This window comes from Mirounga leonina, unplaced genomic scaffold, assembly GCF_011800145.1.
Source record: "Mirounga leonina isolate KUSES-001 unplaced genomic scaffold, KU_Mleo_1.0 Mir_91, whole genome shotgun sequence".
NCBI lineage: Eukaryota > Metazoa > Chordata > Mammalia > Carnivora > Phocidae > Mirounga > Mirounga leonina.
In genome coordinates this window covers 835,042-861,195 of record NW_023270839.1, presented here as the reverse complement: position 1 = coordinate 861,195, position 26,154 = coordinate 835,042, and the positions used below count along the sequence as shown (strand labels likewise).

The 26,154-nt window shown below is 39.7% G+C and overlaps 1 protein-coding gene across 1 annotated transcript in view; it reads left to right on the top strand.

The window, feature by feature from the left end:
• SCFD1 (sec1 family domain containing 1) overlaps positions 1–11,260 on the top strand; it is a 105,244-nt gene extending 93,984 nt beyond the window's left edge. The window contains exons 23-25 of the mRNA XM_034994378.1: positions 1,330–1,395; positions 6,203–6,271; positions 11,044–11,260. Of these exons, the coding sequence (XP_034850269.1) occupies positions 1,330–1,395; positions 6,203–6,271; positions 11,044–11,067 (159 nt within the window). The 3' untranslated portion in view covers positions 11,068–11,260. The remainder of the gene's footprint in view (positions 1–1,329; positions 1,396–6,202; positions 6,272–11,043) is intronic.
• Positions 11,261–26,154: the final 14,894 nt, after the last annotated feature.

Here is a 26,154-nt window from a genome sequence, read left to right as displayed (position 1 = left end):
AGTAACCATATTTTCCTGATTTATAAAACTACTTAGAATAGCTAAAAATAACAGTCAGTGGACACTTGGGCTGTTTCTGTAGTTTGGTCATGGTAGACAATGCTGCTATAAACATTGGTATGCATGTATCCCTTTGCATTAGTATTTTTGTCTCCTTTGGGTAAATACCTAGTAGTACAGTTGCTGGATTGTGAAGTAGTTCTTTTAACTTTTTGAGGAAACTCGATACTATTTCCACAGTTGCTGCACCAGCTTGCATTCCCACCAGCAGTGTAAGAGGGTTCACCTTTCTCCACATCCTCCCCAACACCTGTTGTTTTTTGTGTTGTTGATTTTAGCCATTCTGACAGGTGTGAGGTGGTATCTCATGGTGGTTTTGATTTGTATTTCCCTGATGATGAGTGATGTTGATTGAGCATCTTTTCATGTAAAGTGTCCATCAACTGATAAATGGATACAGAAGATGTGGTATATATACAATGGAATATTACTCAGCCATAAAAAGAACAAAATCTTGCCATTTGCAACAACATGGATGGAGCTAGAGTGTATTATGCTAAACGAAATAAGTCAGAGAAAGACAAATACCATATGATTTCATTCATATGTGGAATTTTAACAAACAAAGCAAATGAGCATAGGGAAAAAAGATAAACCAAGAAACAAACTCTTAGCTATAGAGAACAAGCTGATGGTTACAAGGGGAGGTGCATGGGGGGACTGGGATTAGGGCATGCACTTGCTGTGATGAGCACTGGGTGTTGTATGGAAATGTTACTATATTGTACACTTGAAACTAATGTTAACACTGTATAGTAACTAACTGGAATTAAATTTTTTTTAAAAAAGGGACACAAACTTAGGTAATTCACGAAAAAGAAGTTTAAGACTGCAATAAAAGTTTTGTATGTGTGGAACTTGTTTCTAAAGTTGGCTTCCAAGCTTTTGTGAAGATACGACTGTGTTTTCCTTTGAGATACAAAAAGCTTCTCAAAATAAGAACTGTTTTGGAAATTATGTAAATGCCAAGTTTTGTTTTTCCTACCTACAATAAACTCTAATTTTAAAAAGCCTTTTGGAGGAAGCCCTTTAGATTTATTTGCTATTAGTTAACTGAAGAATGAGGTTTATTTTCCTCTACACACTTTTTAGAAACAAATTTCTTTTAATTGAAGTAGCATGAGGTGCTTAGGATATGACCTTTTGCTAGCTTGTATATTTTTTTTATGTAAGTTGTAGAATATGCTTCAAACTAAAAACCACATTGCTTAAAAGTTAAAATACTATTTCTTTCAATTTACCTATTTTTTTTTCTGTTTGCATTTTTAGGCAATTGTTTTTGTGGTGGGAGGAGGCAACTACATTGAATACCAAAATCTTGTTGACTATATAAAGGTACATGTTGGCCTCTTTATTCTTTAATCATTTGATGTTTACCAGTTGTTCTGTGTCTTTAGCATACTAGCATTCTCTGGTGGTTCTTCTGATTCTTACATAGCCCTCTTCTGGAGGTAGTTTAAAAGTCCTCATAAAGGGGAAATGCCCATATGCTCATTGTTTTCCAATTCCTGTCACATTTTTTAGCCTAAAATTGTAGTTAATCTGGAAAATAATGTATCTTATTCATGTAATGTACTTGGAAGCTATCTATCTTAATTTGACTTTAAATGTTCATAAACTACAGGGTGCCCGGGTGGCTCAGTCAGTTAAGCATCCGACTCTTGATTTCAGCTCAGGTCATGATCTCACGGTGGTGGTGTCTGGCTCAAGATTATCTCTCTCTTCCTCTCCCTCTGCCCCTCCCCCTGCTCCCTATAAAAGTAAAATAAATGCTCAGAGACCTCAAATAAGCTCCTCTTCCAAAAAGTCTCCCTTGGTGAAATGATTTACCAAACCCATTTACCTGAATAATAAGTACTTGTTTCCCATCCTGTTGACTTAAATCAGCAACATACTTCTAACACACTTGGAATGTCTGCTTTTTCAGCAAACAGGAGGTAGCAAATTAGAAGTAGAGTGCTACTCAAAGCTCCCAGCAGCAGGGAGTGACAGACAACTATGCAAAAGAATATGAGGAAAGGGTATAACTTGAAGAGCAAAACATCATTTAAAATACAGGGGCAACAGAATTATCAGTTGTTGGAATGACATTTTGTAATCTTGATTATTCACTTTAAATAATGATCATTCCTTATGTCCTATGTTATGTAAGGCTTTAAAAAGGTCAAGATTTGGTACATCAGGAGATAAAGAAAAGACAAATGTCATGGAGATTCAAAACTATCAGACACAACTCCTGGGATCCTATTTCAGTTACATAGGACATACCTCATCTTCAGAGTGTGAACCACCAAGATCTGTGTAAGATGCCATGATCTCCAGGGAACATCCATCTTGTACAAGGAGGTGTCTTTTATATCCCTCTTTGGTCATATAGCAGGAACCAGGTGCACACCATCAATCTGTACAATTTCTATACAGAGTGCTGACAAGCTACTGAAAGTTGTCCCCTGGTCTATCTGTGACCCTGGGACTATTAATCACTAGTTGATCTATTTCATTCAGGTGTGGCATGGAGTCAACAATATGACTGTTCCAGTTGGTCCCAGGGATAAACACAGGGCTGCAACAGACCAGATGAAATTAATCCTGTACTTATACATTCCACACACCCCCAGTCTTGTTTAAGCTTTCTTAATTACACTCACCAGCATTCTGTTTTCCTGCATTTTTAAAAATATTTGTAGAAAAGAAAAACCAGAAGAATAAACACCAAAATACTAATCATTTGTGGAGTGAAGTGGCTGAAATACAGGCATAATTTTGGAGAAACATTACAGTAGAACATTTGGTAGATTGCAAACTTATTTTTAATCATGTATAAGCTTTGACAACTTACCTTTTTCTACTACAGAAATTTTAATTTTGTGAAATGTATTAAGTTGATTCTTTAGTTTTTTCTCTGATCAGTCACTTTGATCAGAAGAACATCAGACTATCAGTGATAGGTATGTGGTTTCAGTTTACTAAATACTTTTTTTTCCTTGATTATTATCCTCCACCCACAAAAATATGGCGTATAGGTAGTAGAGCACATGGTACTATGACTAGTCAGGCATGCAGTAGATATTTTAATTTCCTGTATCCAGGCACCTTTCTTAACAGATCATCACTTAGGTTAACAGTTCCACAGTGGTCTTCGGCTCTGTTGTTGAACAAATTATTTTGTATATATTTTAGTGGCAATAGTGTCCTAATTTTGCTTCCCCAGAGGAATCTTAGAAAATATATAAAACCTGTAAAAGAAAAAGAAGGATTAGAATTATTCTATCCCCTAGATGTTATGAAAATCATCAGGACATACAATATGGGTAATTGCAGATTTAATCTTTCTTTAAACTACTGGAACCCATCTTGGACCTTCAGCTTCAAATGAAGGAGGCAGTTTCTTCTTTGGAGAAATGTCTTTTCAGATCCTTTGCCCATTTTTAAAAATGAGTTATTTTGCCTTTTTATTATTGAGTTTTAAGAGTACCTTATATAATCTAGAAACAAGCCCCTTATTAGATATGTGATTTGCAAATATTTTCTCCCATTCTTTAGGTTGTCTTTGCACTTTCTAGATGGTGTTTTTTAAAGTACAAGAGTTCTTTTTATTTTGTTGGAAGTCCAATTTGTTTTCTTTTGTTGGTCATGCTTTTGGTGTCATATCTAGGAATCCTTTGCCAAATTCAAGGTCATGAAGATTGATCCCTATGTTTTCTTCTAAAAGAAAAGAAAAACAATTTTTACTCTTAAATGTAGGTAGGTCTTTGATCCATTTTGAGTTAATTTTGCATATAGTGTGAATTAGGCAAGAATAAGAAATAAAAGGCATCCAAATTGGAAAGAAAAGTAAAACTCATGTCACTATTAGCAGATGACATATAGAGAAAACCCTTAAGACTATTCAAAAACTGTCAGAACTAACAAACTCAGTTAAGTTGCAGGATACAAAAATCAGTACCCAAAAATCTGTTGCATTTCTATACACAAACTATCAGAGAGATAAATCAAGAAAACCATTTACAATCACATTTTAAAAAATTAAATACCTAGGAATAAATTTAATGACGGAGCTGAAAGACCTGTTTATTGAAAACTGTAAGCCATTGATGAAAGAAATTGAAGGCACAAAGAGATATTCTGTGTTCATGGATTGAAAAAAATCAATATTGTTGAAATGTCCATACTCCTCAAAGCAATCCACAGGTTCATTGTAATCCCTGTCAAAATACCAATGGCATTTTCACACAGAAATAGAACAAACCTAAATTTGTAGGGAGCCACAAAAGACCGTTAATAGTCAAATAGCTTGAGAAAGAAGAACAAAGCTGGAGGTATCACATGTTCTAATTTCAAACTGTATTACAAAGCTATGGTAATTAAAACAGTATGGTACTGGCATAAAAACAATCACAGAGATCAGTGAAAGAGAACTGAGAGCCCAGAAATAAACCCATATAATATATGGTACGTTAATTTACAACAAAGATGTCAGGAATGTAAATGGGGAAAAGACAGTCTCTTCCATAAATAGTGCTAGGAAAGCTAGACAGCCACGTGCAAAAGAATAAAATAAAATTAATCTCTATTTTACACTATACACAAAAATTACCTCAAAATGGATTAAGGGATTGAACATAAGACCTGAAATCATAAAACTCCTAGAAGAAAACAAGCAGTCAATTCCTTGACTGACATGGGTCTTGGCAGTGATTTTTTAATCTGACACCAAAAACCAAAGCAACAAAAGCAAAAATAAATGAGACTACATTATAGTAAAAAGTTTCTCCACAGCAATGGAAACCATCGACAAAAGGAAAAGGCAGCCTACTGAGTGGGAATTATATTTGCAAATAGTGTATCCAACAAGGGGTTAATATCCAGAATATACAAAGAACTTACACAACTCAGCACCAGAAAATAATCCAATTAAAAATGGGCAAAGGACCTGAAGAGACATTTCCAAAGAAGACATACAGATAGCCAATAGACACATGAAAAGATGCTTAACATCATTAATTATCAGGGAAATGAAAGTCAAAACCACATGGAGAAAGCCTGATTTTGTTTACATGATCAGAGAGGTATAAAAGACCCCTCCCCTTGGACAAGACTGGGACTCCCCTGCAACCAGGAACTTGGTGGTTCACAACTGAAAATAAAATGTGCCCTGTGCTACTGAGATGGGATCCTGGGAGCTGTGCCTAGAATATCTGGACCCTTCTAAAGTTTCCCTATGCTTTCTTTATTCTTCTTTGCTGTGATCTCTACCTTTTTTAATGTCTTGTGTAGGTATATCCTGTGGAGCCTCAAAAATCCCACTTATATGACAAATCCTATGTAGTTGTTGGCACATAACATCTCATTTTGAAAAAAATGAGAGTGAGATGTGACTGTTTTATTTGTTCTCAGAGATGGCCAGCTAGGACATTTATTCAGCCAACCATGTTTAATGCAGCTGAGACATCACAGAAAAATGTTCTCCTTTTGTATTACAAAGCCATAATCCTATTTCTTGATGAATTACTGTATTTGCTTTGTTATAAACTTTTTACATTAAAGAAGAAATGAATTTTCCTTTAAGTATACAATACATAATAATCAGCATTAAGGACTTACCAAATTCCGCAGCAGTTTTGACTGCTGTAATTGGGTTATAGCATTCTGCCAAAATTAGGAATGAAATTCATAAGGAGTTACAAAATGGAGTATATTAATATAGAAATACTGTATGACACAAATGGGACTGCAGTGACAATCCGTGCTACTTGTACCATATCTTGCTGTCAGCATAACAAAACCCTAGGCATATTTTCTTCAAGTAATACAGATCTTACATTGGAAGAATGCTGGCCTAGGACTTTATAGACGATTGTTCCTGTGAAATGTGGTGGTCATCAGATTCCTTCTATTTTCAGTATAAATGGCACCAACAGGGTACATTAATACATTTTTAAAAAATTTATTATGCCCATTTCACCACTTTTTTCCATGCAGTTTTAGGATCGACATGTGTACACCAAAATTCAACAACCACCCCTCCCCCCAAAAAAACCTTTAAGAATAATAAAGTCTTATTGGACTTGATCAGTCTTCTTGGAAATATTGAAAATATTACTTGTTACTTACTTATATGAGTTCTTTCTCACTTTTACAGGGGAAACAAGGCAAACACATTTTATATGGCTGCAGTGAACTTTTTAATGCTACACAGTTCATAAAACAGGTAAAGTGTACCTTGTTAGTTTCTCTTAACATACCATAACTTGCTGTTGATGTTTTTCAAGAGAGAGCAAGAGAATCATATTCATTTGAATCAGCTGAAGCCAAAAGCCATAGAGTTATAAAAATACAAGGTTTTGCCATGAACAACTATACAGAAAACTCTGATACATAACATTATTTCTGTTATCCCAAATCTATGAAAAGATAAATTCAGAGAATTTAAACTTGGAGTAGTGTACTCAGGCAAAATTCAGTTCCCCATTTCCTTATATACTGTCCACATTTCTGACTTTGCCAAATATAAATTGGGCTAAGAAATTAAGGTAACTTTCTGGAAGTTTCCTGGGGATGCTCAGTAGTATAACCAGTAATGTTCACTCACCTTAGCCTTGGCTGCCATAAAAATCATAACAGTACCCTGTACTCATTTTTAGCAGCTATTCCTAGCATCATTTTCCAGCACAACTTTCTTAACCCCATTATGTGGTTCTTGTATTTTTAACCGTAACGTAGTTGCCCACTGATAGGAGGATACAGAAAAGTTCAAGAAGATACAGTGAACACATGTATACTCCTCATTAACATTTTACTGTACTTGCTTTATAAGATACCTACTCATTTATCCATTCTTCATTCTATTGATTGCTACAACTTCATTAATTTCAAAGTAAATTGTAGGTATCCGTGCACTTCCCCCTTATTGCCTAGGAGTTTTAGTTTTTGAGGGGGTTTTTGTTTTGTACCCTTTGGAGGTAAAATTTATAACAATGAAATATATAGGTCTTAAGTGTATATTCCTGGGTGTTGTCAGATGTGTTCACCTGAATAATTCAACCCAAACTCCTATTCAAGATATAGAACCCTCATACCACACAGTTCCCTTATAATCTTGCCCGGTCAATCCTTGCCCTTAGTCATTCCCTGCCCCAAAACATGGTTTCGATATTTTTCCACCACAGATTATATAATGTTCTAGAATAGGCAAAACGGAATATTTTTTTCTTGGGTTAACTAGAGGATTCTCAATTTAGTTAATATTTTTAATGAACCAGATGTTTATGCTAATTTCTCTATTCTTTGGTTTATTATTTCCTTTGTTTTGATTACTTGGGGATATTAAGTTCATTAGTTTTTTTTATTTAAATCAATTAACATATAGTGTATTATTAGTTTCAGAAGTAGAATCTAGTAGTTCCTCAGTTGCATGTAACACCCAGTGCTCCTTACGTCAAGTGCTTAATGCTCATCACCCAGTTAATCCATCCCCCCCACCATCTCCCCTCCAGCAACCCTGTTTCTTTCCTATAGTTAAGAGTCTCATAGTTTGTCTCCCTCTGATTTCATCTTATTTTTCCTTTCCTTCCCCTATGTTCATCTGTTTTGTTTCCTAAATTCCACATAAACATTTAAGGCCATAAAAATCAAAATTCTTACCCAACACTGTTTTAGCTGCATTTCGCAAATGTTAATATATTTTCATCACCATGTTTTATAGTTTAATATACTTGGTGGTTTTCTCTTTTTTAGCCCATGTATAATTTAGAGATTTGTTGTTGTTTTCAAGTATTTGTGGGTTTTCTAAGTATCTTATTATTGATTTATAATTTAATTACCGTGTGGTCATAGAACATTATGCGTATGATTTACTGTTTCAAAATTTATTTAAATCTCTTTAATGGCCCAACATATGGTCTCTTACTGAGCATTCCATGTGCACTTTAAAAAAATGTGCATTATGCAGCAGTTGAGGGAAAGGTTCTATAAATTTCAGTTTGGTCATGGTAGTTGACAGCACTACTTAAATCTTCTATGTCTTTATTGATTTGTTTTTTTATGGTTTTTTTGGTCTAGTTCTATCGGGTACTAAAAGACTAGTAATAAAATCTCCAAATATGTTTGTGCAATTGTTTCTTTTTCCCTTCAGTTCTGTCAGGCTCTCTTTTTAGTTCTGTCCATGTCAGCTTATTTTTAAGCTCTGTTTTTACGTACATACGGGTTTATGATAGCTGTGTCTTCCTTATGAGTGGACCCTTTTATTCAGTATTCCTCTACTTACCTGGTAATCCTCTTTATCTTGAAGTCTACTTTATCTGGTATTAAATTAGTCACTCCAGTCTTATCCTTATGGTTTGCAGGTTATAACTTTTCCATCTGATTGCTTCAGCTTGCCTATGAATTTATATTTAAGGTGTTTATCTTGTAGATGGCATATAATTGGATTTTTTTAAGCCATTCTGACAATCTATGCCTTTAAATTGGTTCTATTGGTATTTTTTTTTATAAAGATTTTATTTATTTGAGAGAGAGAATGAGATAGAGACAGAGAGAGCATGAGAGGGGGGAGCGTCAGAGGGAGAAGCAGACTTCCCGCTGAGCAGGGAGCCCAATGCGGGACTCGATCCCAGGACTCCAGGATCATGACCTGAGCTGAAGGCAGTCGCTTAACCAACTGAGCCACTCAGGTGCCCGGTTCTATTGGTCTTTTAACATCTAATGTAATTATTGATATGATTTGATTTATATCTACCATTTTACTGATTAGTTTGAAATAGTTTGGCCATCCTCTTTTCCTCCTTTCCTACCTTCCTTTATATAATTTGAGCACTTTTCTATTTTAGCTGTATCTGTTAATTTAATAGTTGCTATAGAGATCACAATATATACATCATTAACTGTTCATAGAGTTAATATTGTGCCACTTGCATTAAATATAGGAACCTTCCAACCATATAGACCAGTTCCCTCAGCAGTTATTCTGTGATTGTCATATATTTTACATCTGTATATTATTAACCTCACAAGACAGTGAAGAGTGTTATCGTTTCTACTTCAGTCATCATAAAGAAATCCTTTGCATTTACACAGATATGATTTCCAGTGTTCTTCATCCCTACCACCTCTAGAAGATTTTAATTTCCATCTCTTGACTGCAAAACTTCTTTTAGCATTTATTATAGCTCTGGTATGCTAGCAGTGATTCTCTTAATTCTTTTATATGAAAGTATATTTCACCTTTGTTCTTAATTTTGCTGGATATAGAATTCTGGATTGACAGTTTTTCAAAACTTTAAAAATGTTATTCCACAATCTTATACCCTCCATTGTTTCTGATAAGAAGGCAACAGTATTCAGAGCAATATAATTTTACATGTAATATGTAATTTTTCTCTGGCTGCTTTCATGATTTCCTCATTATCTTTGGTTTTCACCAGTTAGGATGTATTTATGTGTGACTTCTTGCATATTTTTCTTATTTGGGGATCACTGAGCTTCTTGCATCATCTATTAGTTTATACCTTCACCAGATTTAGGGAATTTTCAGCTCTTCTTTCTTCAAACATTTTTATGCCCAGTTTTCTCCTCTCCTTTTAGGACTCCATTCACCTATTGTATATGTTCAACATTTTATATTATGCCATACATCTCTGAGGATTCTGTTTGGGGTTAAGATTTTTTTAATTCTATTTTTTTTAAGTTTACTTATTTAAGTAATCTCTACACCCAGTGTGGGGCTTGAACTCACAACCCCAAGATCAAGAGAGTAGCATGCTCTTCCGACTCAGCCAACCAGGTGCCCCTGATTCTGTTCTTGAGAGTGTGTAATTTAAGTTGTACTGTCTTCAGATTCACTCTTTATCTCCTTTCTGCTTTTTTGAGCAATGGTGTATGTATTTACCAGTCCTTGAATATTCGTTTGGGTCGTCTTTTTTTTTTTAATAGACTTTGTATTTCTCTGCTGGGATTTTTCTATCTTTTCACTGTGAACATACTCTCCATTATTTCACTGAGGATAGTTGTCATAAGCTGCTTTTAAACCCTTGTCTTTTAATTGCAACACAGATCATACATTTCACTGTCTAGATGTCTCCACTGTCTTTCCCCCATTTTCCTGTTCCTTCATATATTAATTTTAGATTGTACCCTTAACATTGTGAATGTTTTTTTGGAAACTGAATTCTGTTTTTCTGGAGAGGTGATTTGGGCCTTTAGCAGGCAATAAACTTGGTTAGACTCAAATGTCAAACTCTGTCTCTTGGGCAGCAGCTCACATCTTACTTCTTAGTCTCTCTCATTTGTGCGTGGTTCAGGGTTTCACCATTTTCCATTTAGGAAAAGTTTGTACACAGAATTTAGAGCTCCCCCACTCTGTCTCGTTTATTTCCTCTTACCTTCGATGGCTTTAGTTGTCCCCATACTCTGGTTCTTTAGGCTGAGAGTCACAGAACCAGGGAACTCAGCCAGTGCTTGTCTCTCCTTCCCAGTGTCCGTTCTCTTCCCAAAACCACCAGCTTTCAGTTGCTCTCCATTTCCTTCCAGTAGTTGGTTTTTGTATTTTGTTTCAAGTTTTAATTGCTATCCCTAGGAGAATTCGGCCAGTAGTTTACCTAGCCTTCCAGAACTGAAAACTTTTTTTCTTTTTAATGATGTATTTATTAAATATCAAATTAATTAAAATATGTGGCGAAGTAAACTGTCAGCAGTAAAGCACATGAAATTTTTCTTTACATTTTCATACTGTGTTAATATAGACTATTCTGAGTTTTTGTTGTCCATTAGTTGAATTTCTACCTATATTGATACTTTTTTTTTTTTTTTTAAACATGACAGCCTTTATTACTCTTCAGGTAATAATTATTTTAGGTACAAATGCAATAAATGAGAAGCCTAGATTTTACCATGATTAAAGCATACATTTTTAAGGTGTTTACAAATGCTTGAATACATAAATTTCTTTTGTGATTAAAATAAAGTTATTCTTATGTTTTGTTTTAGCTGTCACAACTTGGACAGAAATAACACAGAAGAACCTTAATATGAGTCTACTCAGATAAATGTAAAAAGAAAAGTCAAAAGAGCCAGATGTTTTCTTCTTCGTATCAGTGTCCTAACAGTGAAACTTAGAGTTAATTTTTAAGGAAATTCTATACTTAATATAATGTGTACTAGTTAAAAGAATAAAGTATTTCAGAAATAAATTTTTAAAATTGTACATTCTCTCTCCTGTTATATTTGACAAATGAGAAAGTGCTTAGGAAGGAAAGAAAACCCTGCCTGAATATAATATTAAAATATTAATATGAAAACTCATTTGTTACGATTGAAGCCAGTGAAAATTTAAGAAAAATGCAAATGTTGCTTGACTGCTTCATGAATCTCCTACTATAATGCTTTTTTTTTTTTTTGTATGCATTTTAATTGTAAAATTACCTTCCCATGTTTTCCTGGTCCCCCATGTTGCCTCTAGACTTGAAGTGGGTACTTTAATGTCTCTTTTTCCTCTGGCACACCTATGTACATTTTATCACAGAATACCTTCTTTATGTAATGGCAGCAACTAACAGCATCTAGACTGGACCAAACATTTATCCCATGAAGTTCTAAAAAGTATGTAAAATCAAGTGTTAAATTTGGTTAAAAAAAAAAAAAAAAATCGGTTCAAACCTTCCTGGTATGCAGCACCAATAAGGAATGTTGATCAGTCTTGAAACTCAAGGCAGCTATAAGATAAAAGCAAGCCAATCGCTCCAGAGAAAAAAATTCTTACTAAAAAGGCCAGGGACCTTTTCCTCCTAATGAGCCTCATCAAGAGGAATCTATAGTGTTATAGATAACATCCTTATCTATTATCAGGATGTTAATGTAATGATATCAAGATTCACAAGACTGTTTCTTTCTGTACTCCCATCCCTCATGAGTCTTAAAGAGTTCTATCTGGGTAGTGGCCTACTAATCTGACTTGGTCTTGAGATAGAATTTAATGTTTTGGCTGCTATAACACATTACCAATTACCAAACTCAGTTACCTCTCAAAGGCCCCACCTCCAAATGCCATTATATTGGGAGTAAGGGCTTCAACAAAAGAATTTGTAGGGAACACAAACATTCAGTATGTAGCACCACATCATCTGCCAAAGTGATCAAAGTGGTTTCATGCTCAGCACTTAAGGAGAAAATGTTATAGAGACAGTAATGTTAATCAAGGTGATAAGCTGTAAAGAAGATAAAGCAATGTCCCAGTTTCCTCAGTAACAGAGCAGTTAGACTTTAATATATGTCCAGAAATTTTTTTTAGGTTAAAACTACATGAAAGACACAGGAGGTGGTCTCTTTTCATGTTGTGTTTGCCGCCAAAAATAAGTGAAACTAGTCTCATCATTGAATGCACAGTTTTTTTCAAGTTTGCCTCCAGTTCACATAAAAGAAGGTCATTGCCAAGGTTCTGAGATGGAAAACTTTCTGTGGAACTGATTTAAAAAAAAAAAAAACAAAAAACCTCCGGGGAAATTTTGTCCTTTCTCTAACTGTCCACAGCCTAGCCCCATCTGTCCTGCTGTGGGTTCCCCAGCAGGCCACCCACAATAAGGCAAGCGTCACTGTTGCTGCTGTCTTGGGCTGGGCAGCTCAACAAGTCTATGCAGCAAGCCCCCAGCTTGGCTGATTCAGAAACCAGTTTTATCTGCCTCCAAGGTGATTCTCAGAGGAATTGATTCCTGCCATGGTAAAGTGCCCATCAGGGGTAGAGGTCAATAGGAAATGGAAATGCTGTGCCAGGTGATTTATAAAAGTTACATCAATCCTCACAACAGCACTAACAGATGGTACAACACCAATTTTATAGCTGGAAACAAAGCTCAGAAAGTTAAGGACCCTGCTCAAAGTCCTAGCTGGTACATGGTGGAGCCAAAGGTGGAATGCACACCTGTCTGCTCCACATTCGTTCTCTCCACTGCTCGAAATTGCCTAGCTGAGGAAGCAGGAGGCTTGAAGTCTTGCCAAGCCACTCCTCACTGATCAACCTGAGCCAGTCGCTTTCCCTTTCTTCTATGTGGAATGAGTTGTGCAGAGTACGGGCATCTAACACAGGGCCCTCAAGGTAATGCAGCTCACCTGGGCTAGCCGGCACAGGACGTTCACCAAAACGAATGCCTTACCAGTGAGCTTACACGCATGGACTGGCAAGCATAGCCACCTGACAGAATTTGAGTAGTTTGGCATCAACATGGGAAGATCAGTTCACTTGGCATAGATGGGGCTCTAAAATAAAAGGAAAGGACAAAATAAAAAAGGATTGAAAGAAAATTCAAGTCAAAACAAAATTTGCCCTGAAACAGAAGCTTCTGTTTTTCTGCTCCATCATGTACTTTTGTACTGGGACAAACTGTAAGACAAAGTCACATCCTAGTATGATCTAAATTGTCAATTTTCAAATCATGCCCTTAAAACTTACAATTTTTAGGTAATATTCAAAGGAATTTGAAGCTGGGTGTGAAGATTTAAATTCAGTTAGATATACCCAGGTCATCAGACAGTAGACATTTGCAGAAATTTTTTGATTGTTTTCAAATTGCAAGGCACAGAGCAACCTGGCTCCGCAGGCTGAGACTGTACTGATGTGACTGGAAACTGAATTTCTCATTTGTTATAGTGACCACATCAAAATAAACATAGACTAAGCAGAGAGAACTAGGAACTATTCAACTTCACTTTGTTGAGCTACTCTGGGTTCAAAAGAATCACGGAATTTCAAAAATTGATACCCAAAGAGATCCCTGAATGTTGATGAGTGTGTACCAGACTTTAAATATTTGTAGCTGCTTTTACAATGGAAACCTCAGGATGGTTCTAAATTACCAAGCATCAGCCCCATCAACGTGGCTCACTCTCAACAGGAACAGCTGATTGTGCTAAAAAAGCAAGCTCCGTGTACCAAGATGACATGGTGTCCTAAGAATCTAGAAACAGCCACAGGAACTCTAGGATCTCCTGAAGGATTATGGCTAAGTGACTATCATATGCTGATTTGCTTGTCAGCATCGTTTTCCCTGATATTTGTCACCCCAGTCTTGTCTTCATTCACTCATATGTCTCAGGTGGAGCTGACTATACCCCCGACAACAACAGTAATTGATAAAGGGATAGAGGAGTAGTCAAACCCAGCCAACACAGAGCAATTAGATTCCTGCTGAGGTCACTGCTTGGAAAGGCACAAGACGGCCACTATGTGCCGGACTTAAACTGGAGGGCGTTAAAATGAGGCTATAGATATGGCCGGCCACAAGGCACCAGAGGATGAAGACAATGCAGAGCTCAGAGATGTGCTAATGATATCATTTGAACCCATGGGTCTATCCTTAGTGTAACGGGAGTGTTGCAGGCAGCAGCAGACAGAGCCTTAAAGAGATAAAAAATCCAACGGATGATTTAAACATCCTACAAGGGCCAAAGAAATGCCACCCAGAATATCAGAAACAATGGTTCTCAGATACTGAACATCAGGAAGCACAGGACAGTGATCCCTAAGAAAAGGAAAGCAAACAAGATGAGTCCTACAATTGCCCCATCTTACTTGCTGGAGAGATTTTTTTTTTTTTTCAGGCTGTAGCACAGGTAGAGCTGAGGGAGAGGACTCCCTGAGTTGCTGAGACAAAGCTGGGCATTAGGGGGAGTCAAGGTAGCTAGCATTCACAGGGCTGAGTAATGGAGAAAAGAGAGCTACACAGGAAGAAAGTTCTAGAGATCTACAGAGGGTCAGATGAATGCTGGTCAGTGCAGATGGTGAGGAAACAACTCGAGGAACTAGGTGAAGAACCACCTGCAAGGATCAACCTTCTTTGCTCAAGTGGAGCCGGGAATAGTGTCTATTCCCATCAACCAATTACCTGTACTTTGTACAGGTACAGCTCACTTCCTTCTATCTTGACATGAGTGAAAAATTAACAGCTATTCATGGAGATTTGCAAAGTACTTATCAGTGATAGGGAAGATTAGCCCTAGACTAAATGCTGGTTCTGGTCCCACCTAACAAACCTTAAAAGCCAAACGCAGAAGGATCAAACTGTTCCAAGTAACTTAACCATCTGCAATAAAGCTCAGAAATAGAGAAATACAAAAGTAGGCACCCAACAAAGTTTAGTGTCTGCAATCCAATGAAATCTTACCAGATGAGACACAGGGCAATAAAGCTCATCATGAAGAGAAAACATTTCAACAAACAGACTCAGAAATGCCACAGATGACAGAATTAATAGACAAAGACATTAAAACAATTATTAGAACTGTATTCCACATATTCAAGAAGGTAGACATTAAGATATAGAAAATATTTTTAAAGGCCCAAAATGGACTTCTAGAAATGACTATGTCTGAGATGAAAAAATTGCTAGATATATCTGTAGAATAATATCATTTATAAATTGAATTTAAACCTTAAGAAGAAGTGGGTTGGGGCATCTGGGTGGCTTAGTTGGTTGGGCAGCTGCCTTCAGCTCGGGTCACGATCCTGGGGTCCTGGGATCGAGCCCCGTGTCAGGCTCTCTGCTCGGCGGGGAGTCTGCTTCTCCCTCTCCCTCTGCCTGCCACTCTGCCTACTTGTGCTCTCTATCAAATAAATAAAATCTTAAAAAAAAACAAAAACAAAAACTGGGTTTTTCAGATCAGGTTTAACGAACCAGAAGTCAATTTTTTTAATTTATTTTAGAGAGAGATTGAGAGAGTGTGCATGCATGAGTTGGGGGAGGAGCAGAGGGAGAGTCCCAAGGAGACTCCCTGCTGCGTGGGGAGCCCTACTTGGAACTCAGTCTCACGAACCTGAGATCATGACCTGAGCCAAAATCAAGAATCGAATGCTTAACCAACTGAGCCACCAGGTGCCCCCAGAAGTCAACTTTTTAAACAAAAATAGCTCCTAAGTATTTTTTGTAACCAAAAACTTACACTGACAGGATCAAGACATACCTGGAGCTCTTTTCTTTTTTTTTCTTTCCAATTACCTATATCAGTAAGTTTATTTTTTGGCTTAAGACCGTTTGTGAGGAGTTTCTACTATTTGCGGGGAAAATAAGTCATGAAATAATTGACAAATTCTGGACAATCTATCACTCTTAAGTGGTTTTGAGGAAACGCATTCTGTTTCACAGAACTGTTAAAACTGATGCTGATGTGGACACAGATTCAGAATTGAAATGTGCCCAGAGAATCCAAGCCACAATTCAGGAAGTCCCTAGTCTGTTAGGTACCAGGATTTTCCTTTTAAAAAAAATTTTTATTTATTTATTTATTTGAGAGAGAGAGAGAGAGATCATGAGCAGGGTGGAGGGGCAGAGGCAGAGGTAGAAGCAGACTCTCCACTGAGCGGGGAGCCCGATGCGGGGCTCGATCCCAGGATCCCGGGATCATGACCTGAGCCGAAGGCAGCTGCTTAACTGACTGAGCCACCCAGGCGGCCCTAAGTTACTTACACTAAGTCTACAACTATAAACTTTTTTGAGGATAAAATTGATTAAACTGTTTTTGGGCTACTTTTTGTTTGTGCTGCTAAAATAGGTTTTAAGTTGTTAATTCTGTGAGCATTTTTTTTAAATTACGCAGTTCACACACAAATTTCTGGTCAGGTATCTTCTACTTTAAAAAAAGCTCAGATTATATAATCTTCAAGTGTGCTACCATCATTAATATTCCAAGATTACAACCAAAGTCACAGAAGACTGATTTATAAACATCTATTCCAATTTATAAGTTAACATAAACCAAGAATCAGCAATGATCAGTTGCATGGATATCTTATAAGAGGCAGAAGAGCAAAGAATAGGAAACAATTTTAAACTTCTGTATCCTTCCTGAGATTCTCTATACATATATATATATATACATATATATACATATATATATATGTATATATATATACATATATATATGTATATATATGTATATATATGTATATATATGTATATATATATATAACATATAACAATATATGACAAGAACTTTGTTAGGTGCTCTAAATGTTAGGTCGTTTAATCCTAATAAAAAAACTTAAGAAAATAGGTAATACAATCCCTGCTTTACAGGTAAGATCATTCAGTGAGTAAGTAGTGGAATTTGAACTGGCCAGATGTGAGTCTAGAACCTTTTCCATTTGACATGAGGAATTAGAGGATAATAAGAATATTAGGATATTAGGAATCAAAGGATAGAAAACTAAGATACTTAGATACTCTGGGGATGCTAGAGTTACAGAAACAAAAAGACTTATAACTTATCTCATTTCCCAAAAGTCTGGAGACAGTATCTGGGCTGCTTCTAGCCAGTGTATAAGAGTTATGCCATTTTCAGAAATAAAGTTTCTAAGTCCTAATTCAGGGTGGTAGTTTTTAAGAAAGCCTCTCAGAAGTAAACCCAGCCTCTCACTGGGTTCAACTAGACCCAGTACAGACAACCCTCAGCACATGATTGGTCCTCCACTCAGCTCCAGATAGCACATTCTGTCCTTGAAAGAAAAGGCCATTTCCAGTATCTTTCCTAGATGTTGGTGTTTGGGCAGTGGAGTATCAGCTGAAAATATTCCTTCATTATATAAATTTGAACACATCCATACCATGGAACCCCAGGAAGCTGCAAAAAGTCATGAGGAAACTCTTGCTGTACTATTATAGGATAGTCTACAAGACTACAGATATATTGTTAAATTAGCAACGACAACAAAAAACTGTAGAACACTACATACAGTATGATGACCTATGTGTAAAAAAAAAAAAGTTATATACATTTATTACATGTGTATAGAGAACCTCAGGAAGGATACAAATAAATGGGCAATTGTTTGCTTCCTGGAAAGGGAACTGGGTGCCTGGGGCCAGGGATGGGAGGGAGGCAGTGAGGTTTTTCACTGTAGACCCCTTCCATGCTTAAAATTGAGTTCCAGGTGTATATTATCTACTTCATTAAAAGTGAGAGGGGGGGAAAGACCTCTTTTTCTATACAAGGAGACAATAAGTAGTTTTAGCTCACGAAATCTAATCACAAGTCTGAGGGAATCTTCCAATTTCCTATTTTACTCTCTCCCCCTGCAGCATGGGACACTGTTGGCTACTCCCTTCTTGAGATTCTCTTTCCTTAGCCTCCTTGTCTTAAAGTACCAATTAGAGTCATTTGATTTGCAGTATGTTCCCGTCATTTCTGAGATTCAGACACCCTGGTTAAGCATCAAGGTAAGAGGGGTGCCTGCGTGGCTCAGTCGGTTGAGTGTCCCACTTGATTTCGGCTCAGGTCATGATGTCAGGGTTGTGGGATTGAGCCCCACGCTGGGCTCCCTGCTCAGGGGGGGCGTCTGCTTGAGATTCTTCCTCTCCCTCTGCATCTCCCCTGCCCAAAATATATAAATAAATCTTTTTTTAAAATCAAGTTAAGGAAGTGTCACTGGATTTGTCACTGAATACTTTGTACAGGTATAGCTCACTTCCTTCTATCCTGACATGAGTGAAAAATTAAGAACAGCTATTCAGTACTACAAGGGTGGTCGCTCATGTCTGTATTACAAAATATTCATCCCCAACAGAGCATCTGGAACCAGACTGCCTGAGTTCAACTGCAGCCTTAACTCTCATTGACTGTGCGGCCGTGGGCAGGCTATTTAATTTCTGTAAACTTCGATCTCATCGTCTCTAAAAGCAACTTCATAAAGTCGCTGTGCCGATTACATGACATCATCCAGGCAAGTGTCCTTTCCAGGGTCTGAAGCTCAGGGCATGTCAGCTACGAGTAGGTTCTGCCCTCTAAGTTCAAAAGGCAGGACGGTGCCTTCCCTTCAGGGGGCTGCCAACTCATCCACACAGAGACCTTGACAGCCACAAGGTGCCGTGGGCTGTTTCGGAGTGGTTCTCACAAGCCTGCACCCGGAACTGCCCCTCCACGCTGCCATCTTTGGGCTCTACGTGGCCACCTCAGAGACGTCCCAAGACCTTTCTAAAGACTGGTGTCACTGTTGTTCAAAAGGCCGCTCCGGCCGTCGCACAAGCTCTAGGGCATGGGCATAAAATTCTGTAGACAGCAAGGCAAGATTCGGTAGCCCATTCTGCACCCCCCCAGCTGCTCAAAGTTGGGCTCAAAGGCACAGCCCCCCACGTGTACACAATCGTATTCCTCCGGTCAAGGGGGCACGTCTCCCTCACCAGCCTCTGTGTGGGCAGCAGTTCAAGTATCTCCTCTTGGAATACGACAAAATGTCCCACCTTGTCTCCACGCTGTAGTAACAGGAAGGGAAGGAAGGAAGTCAACCAATTTTGTCAGGCTTCAGGTGCCACCTGTGATTTGCTCTGCAAACCTCCTGGCACGGAGTCCAACGTGACCAGCCCTGTGTGGTCTGCCAGTAGGTAATGTGTGCCAACTCTCACCTCCTCCCTGGCTGCCTGTGTGGACAAATCCACCAGTGTCTACACCCCATGTATCTGCCTTGGCATGGACTCTGAAACCTGACACGACATGAAGAGCCTGCTCCCGGGTCTCAGCGAAGACCAGGATCCAGCCTGATACGCCCTGGCATTCCGGCTCCCTGAAGTCAGAGAAATGTTTGACAGCCATCAGCCCTCATGCGGACATCAGGGCAGAGCCAGCCCCAGAGCAATGCTTTGGCTCCAGAGCACACGATGCTCAGGTTTCTACCGAACTGTTCGTGTTTGGAAGCAAAGCAATCAAAAAAGGTGAGAGTGGAGTAGACCATGTTGACTCTGAAGCTGGTAAAAATAAAGATAATGATTTTCAAAGAGAAGAAATCAGCTCCTGCCTGAAAGGCACCTTTATCCTCTGTCCTCTTTCGGCCTCAACTCTTCTCCCTTGGTGTTGGCTTTCCCTGCTCCACTTCCTCCCATATCCCAGCTTCACATCAAAAGGGAACTCCATGGTTGATAGATTTACCCCAAATGTACACAGAAAATAGATGCCCAGGGATAAGCAAAATTAAAGGAGCTTGTCCCACCTGCTTTTAAGTATTCCAGTTTGTGTTCTCTCTGGAGGCTCTCGTGCACGCTCATCAAGGAGCTAGAGCACTGGATCATGGGACCTCGGGCTATGTCTCCATCTCTGCATGTGCAGACTGCACGCCCTCTTTTCAAAAACTGTACTGAAATTATTTCATTTTAAAGGAAAGAAAAGAGAGAGGATGGTAATAAGTGAATAGAGCACATCAGGGTTTGGGAGCCCTTGCCTTAGTATTCTCTTCGATAAAAGCTTCTGAGACGGGGCGCCTGGGTGGCTCAGTTGGTTAAGCAACTGCCTTCGGCTCAGGTCATGATCCTGGAGTCCCTGGATCAAGTCCCGCATCGGGCTCCCTGCTCGGGAGGGAGTCTGCTTCTCCCTGTGACCCTCCTCCCTCTCATGCTCGCTGTATCTCATTCTCTCTGTCTCAAATAAATAAATAAAATCTTTAAAAAAAAAAAAGCTTCTGAGACTATGAAATTAAAGCCACTCAGAATTGAAGGGGACCCCAACTGACCCAGCCTAACTGCTCAAATCCCCTCTATGACCCCTCCTCCAACCTGGCCCCCACCCAGGCCAACAGCCCTCCAGGCGTGGGACTGTGCTTTCCTCCCGAGGCAACCAGCGGCATCCTCACAGCGCAGAGCCAAACTACAAGAGAGCTCCGGAATGCCACGTTCAAATATGCGCCGGCACGGCAAACCGCTGACACCATGTTTTCACCTGACCATACAGATGACGATCTGGCTTAAAGAAAATGCTTCTCTGGGGCGCCTGGGTGGCTCAGTCGTTAAGCGTCTGCCTTCGGCTCAGGTCATGATCCCGGGGTCCTGGGATCGAGTCCTGCATCGGGCTCCCTGCTCAGCGGGAAGCCTGCTTCTCCCTCTCCCACTCCCCCTGCTTGTGTTCCCTCTCTCACTGTGTCTCTCTCTGTCAAATAAATAAAATCTTTAAAAAGAAAAAAAAAGAAAATGCCTCTCCATCAACCATCAGAGAGCAGGTAATTCTAAAACTTCACATGTGTCTATAAAAAAGTCTTCTTGCAGAGAGAAGCCTCACAAATTCTCCTCAGGTCTTCCTGGTCACAGAGGGACTATGAACCATGACACAGTATTTAGGAGTTCCACTTGCCGGAAGTCATCTCCTCTGTGGAGCAGCATGGGTAGTCATGAGGAACAGAATCCACAAATAGACTTACAATAAGCAGGTCTGCTGGCATCCTCCCAGATGAAAGGCACCTGCCACCATGAGGACAAACCACTAGAAAAGCTTTGTCATCGCAGGAAGATTCAGGCATCAGATCGCAGCCAACGTTGCTTTTGCTTGTCTCCTGTTTTCTCTGGTGCCCATGGACCCGAAGAAGCGGGCCCCTGGTCGTCAGTACGCACAAGCCACAGGGGGGCTCAGCATTTCCCTCACTGTTTCAGTGGAAATGTTCGGTTGTGTACAAAGGAGAACAGAAAGAGGACAATCCACATGCCCTGCAGAAGTTCTGCCTATCCTTAACTACAAGGTCCAAGGTTAACTTCTCCTTAAGAAGCTTCTGTCTCTTTTAACAGTTGAAGTTATAAAAGCTTGACACAAATCCCTGAAAATACCAAGTATGATGAGCGACCAGCAAGAGTGTCAGTTATTTCCAAAGAACTGATTATGTATGTGTGTATATGTGTGCATGTGTGTGTAATGTATATCATGTGTGTATATTCTGGGGGTTTTATATATATATATATATATACACACTTACAACATAAAGTATTTATATTATAAACATATCATTATATGTAATATATTTTTATACACACACACACACGAGATAGTATAGTGGGATGTTTAATTTTATGTCAGCTTGACAGTACCATGGGTATTGAGGTGAAACATCCCTGAGTGTGTTTTTGAGGCTGTTTCCTGATGAGGTCAGCACTGGAGTCTGTGGGCTCAGTAGAGCGAACTGCCCTTCCCCTTGTGGGTGGGCATCATCTAATTCACTGCGGACATGGATGACATGGAGGGCGGAGGGAGGAGGAATTTGCCCTCTTCCCACCTGCCTGCCTTCTTGCACGGGGACACTGCTCTTCTCCTGCCCTTGACTGACACTTACACCATCAGCTCCCCTGGTTCTCAGGCCTTCAAACCCAGGCTAGAATTCCACCCCAGGCTTTCCAGGAGCTCCAGCTTGTGGACAGCAGACTGTAGGACTTCCCAGCCTCCATCAGCATGGGGGCCTAGTCCTCATAATAAATTGCCCATTATACATGCATTTATATGCACAAATATATATACACATATATATATACACACACATTCATGCTGGAATATATCACATACAGATATACGTATAAGGATTATATATATATATTCCTATTGACTTTGTTTCTTGTTTCTCTGGAGAACTCCAATACAGCGAGACCAAATAAATTGGATGGCTGTATGGATAGATTAAATTAGATTAGATTAGATTAGATTAGATTAGATTAGATTAGATTAGACAGAACCAGAGAGCACTAATTTTAAAGTAGTCCTGGGCAGCAATAAAAATAATGATTGTAACCACCAGTGACTGAGCCTCTTCCTGTGTTGGGAACTGGCCAAGCACTTTACATAGGCCTCCTGGGGCTGCAGCTGGGAGGGGAGAGGACTGAAAGGCCCTGGCTGTGGACTTAAGGCATCACCATCCTTCAAGAGCTCTGCTGGGTCCATGACACAGCCAGAATAGCTGTGTTCTGTACCAAGCACCTTCTCAGTTTTCTCTGAGCTGCAGGACAGAGAACTGAATCCCTGTCCATTGCTTGCATTTAGACATGGGTAATGGACAAGGATGAGAGCCAAGAGAAGCCACTGGAGGAAGATCATCACCAGTAAAGGGGGGGAAATTTTCTATATAGTGAAACCCGCCCTCTGGGGACAATCTAAAGGTCCAGGAAAGAGAAGGTTCTAGGGTAAAAACAAAATGCACCCCTAAAGCCAACCCATGCTGCTGGAAGTACCCTGTTCCAAGGAGGTGAAGTGGGCAATGAAACCTGCTACCACGGTAGATTCTGCTTGTCTCCCAATGAGAACTGACATAAGGGGGAAAGAGGTATTTCCCTTCCCATTGGAAAGAGTTCAGTAGGAACAGGGCCAAGTGGCTGGAAGAAATAACTGTTGTGTCAAAAGAACCACAGATTCACAGAAATTTGCCCCAACAAGGTGGATAACCAGGCCCTTCTAGGGGACTCCAAAATGGCCCCAAGAACAGGGAGGCTTGAGAGCCTACCCAGGTGACATTAGTTAGAGGCATTAAGCAGCAGATATGTATTTTACATTGGGCTGACAAAGCCTAGAACATTCAAGATACAATACTCCCTCTTCTCTGGCCTTACCACAAGTCCATGAGGTAGGTATTCATATACCATTTTATAGGTGAGGCAACTGAGGCATAGAAAGAAGTTTTCTGGGGGTCTCTGGCTGGCTCAGTCAGTGGAGCATGCGACTCTTGATCTTGGGGTCACGAGTTCGAGCCCCATGTTGTGTGTGGAGATTACTTAAAAGCAAAATCTTAAAACACACAGAAAAACAAAGAGGTCACCTAACATCACAGGAGTATAAAGTCAAGTCACAGTGCTGGGATTAGAAGCCAGGACTGCAGTTCCTAAAACTGTGCTCTCACCTGACTTTGCCACCCCATCTTCTTACCAGCAGCTGGATCATCGGGACAAAGCCCCAGAGATGTGTAAGGGAGACAAGTGATGTGTTCATACGAATTTTGTCAGTTTATTTATAAACCTCAGGATAGGGTCTGACATCATGGCCATCCTTGATCTTTTGTATGTGATACACACCACCCCACCCAGGGGATCAGACTATGTTAGTTGCCTTCTAGTTATAGTGAAACTGCTCCAGCAAGAACCTTGAGTACCTGCCTCTTGTTTGGCCCTTTCTGAGGGAGACCGCCTTATTTCCTGACCCTGCTACCCTAAGCATATTCTGTAGCACATGACCTACCACCTGAGCCACTGGGGACTGGATTGGCATCTCAACCTATAAGCTGCCATAAGACAATCTTAGCCGAGAGGAGAATAATCCCATATTGGGCAGTGGCTAAACCCAAAGATTTTCTCTCTTAGGGAGTTTTCAGGAAGAAGGAGCAGTTAGGAACAGGTACATAGGCAGAATGACATTCAGAGACAGTCAGAACAAAGAGAACTCAGCTTGGCTGAGGCGGGTAGAAAACCAGGGTTGATCTCGTGAAGTCCTGATACTGAAGGGACAAGACTTCACCACTGGAGTCACAGTGTGTCCTCATTGACTTTTTGAGGACTGAACTCTTTCCCCGGCTCAGGAAGCCTGGCTACAGGTGTTCCTGGGTTCCCACAGGCCTGGCAACAGGACTATTATCTGGGTCTGTGTGAGTTCTTACAGTGAAGCCATCCAATCTTGGAGTTAGGCTGAGTGAGTCTCTGATCACACAAATCGTAACCTTCAAAACAATTACACTGTTAAACTACCAACCAGCCAAAGTCAGTTTCTAGTTCAATGAAAATATTTGAGGAATGCTTACTTCTTCCACTACAACCCCTCAAGACTTAGCTATGGCAGCAGGAAGCAGACGATGCTGCTGACACTCTGCCTTATGGGGACCATGTCTGGCTTGGCTGTTCCATGATGTCAGTGCCTTGGGACTCTGCCTGGTCCTCATGCCAATCTCACAAGCACTTCTCTATAGCTTCAGTATCTCCACCAACTTAATCACGCTTGTGATCTTATTTCCTTTCTGACAATGAGATTCTGATACTCCTGGAGTTGAGAGGCAAAAACCACTGATTTAAAAGAGGAAAAGAGAGGGCGCCTGGGTGGCTCAGTCGTTAAGCGTCTGCCTTCAGCTCAGGTCATGATCCCGGGGTCCTGGGATCGAGCCCCGCATCGGGCTCCCTGCTCAGCGGGAAGCCTGCTTCTCCCTCTCCTGCTCCCCCTGCTTGTGTTCCCTCTCTCGCTGCCTCTGTCAAATAAATAAAATCTTTAAAAAAAAAAAAAAAAGAGGAAAAAAAAAAACCCCACCACTGTTATATTGACTGGAGCCTTCCACTGCCATCTCTTCTTGCCAACATTACCATGTCTTCGTCGACTTTTGTCTACTTCCCTTGGCCAATCTATGACCAAACAAAAGCAACAGTGGTCTGGCCTCCTCCCCAAGCATTGCGGAACATCCCATGCTAGCCAAGGTTTGCCACTGGGGATTTTACTCTCTTCTGCATCTAACAAATGTGACTGCTCTCCCGCCCCCACGGCACACTGCTGGCCTTGATCAAAAATCATGTTGTCTTTTTCTCATGCCTGGGACTTTGGATGGCTATGGGGCTAGGAAAATTTCAGTGACCCCTTAGCCTGGACTCTGATTTGTTGCTCTTATTAGGAAGGCCTGAAAATATTTAACACTTAATTTTGAAGAAAATAATATTTCTTCAGCTATGAACAATGTTTTGGTGTTAGTTCAGGTCTGTTAATGTCATATTCGTAAGAGTCTCTCTCCCCCATACCAAATCTTTGCAATGCCTATTACAGATCGAAGTGATAGAAGGTTTACAATATGTAAACTTACCTAGTCGCTAGGCCATAAAGTATTACCTGGTACAGAATCAGAGTTTTATTCACCTCAGTCTCCACACACACACCCCCGCCCAACTAGCACGAGGCCTGATATTTGAAAAAGGCTCAGAAATCATGGAGGGACGGAGAATGGGAAGGAGTGAGAGGGCAGCATGCATGAATAAATTTTAGGACCACATATCAAAATTGTATGTTTGATATTATAAAATCTCCCGAACACTACCCATTACCAAGAGGAAGCGCAAGTTGCCCTCACTTTTCCTGACCACCACAGTTTTTTCTCAGGTCAAATTATCCTTTGAACATGTACATTCTGTCATAAAAAAAAAAAAAAAAAAAAAAAAAAAAGACGAAATCATCAAAGTCCTCAGTCAGTCTCCACGTAGGACCAGAACTGACTTGTTTGTGTCTATGACAATGTGGCTATTCTCTTCGTGTTTTTAAGGAAATGTTTGGAGATGTCACTGGGCGGTGTGGTCTTACTGGGTGTCCTTTTAGATATCTGACCACCCCCCCCCCCTGCCCCGCACTGAGAGTTATTCTAGAACAGAG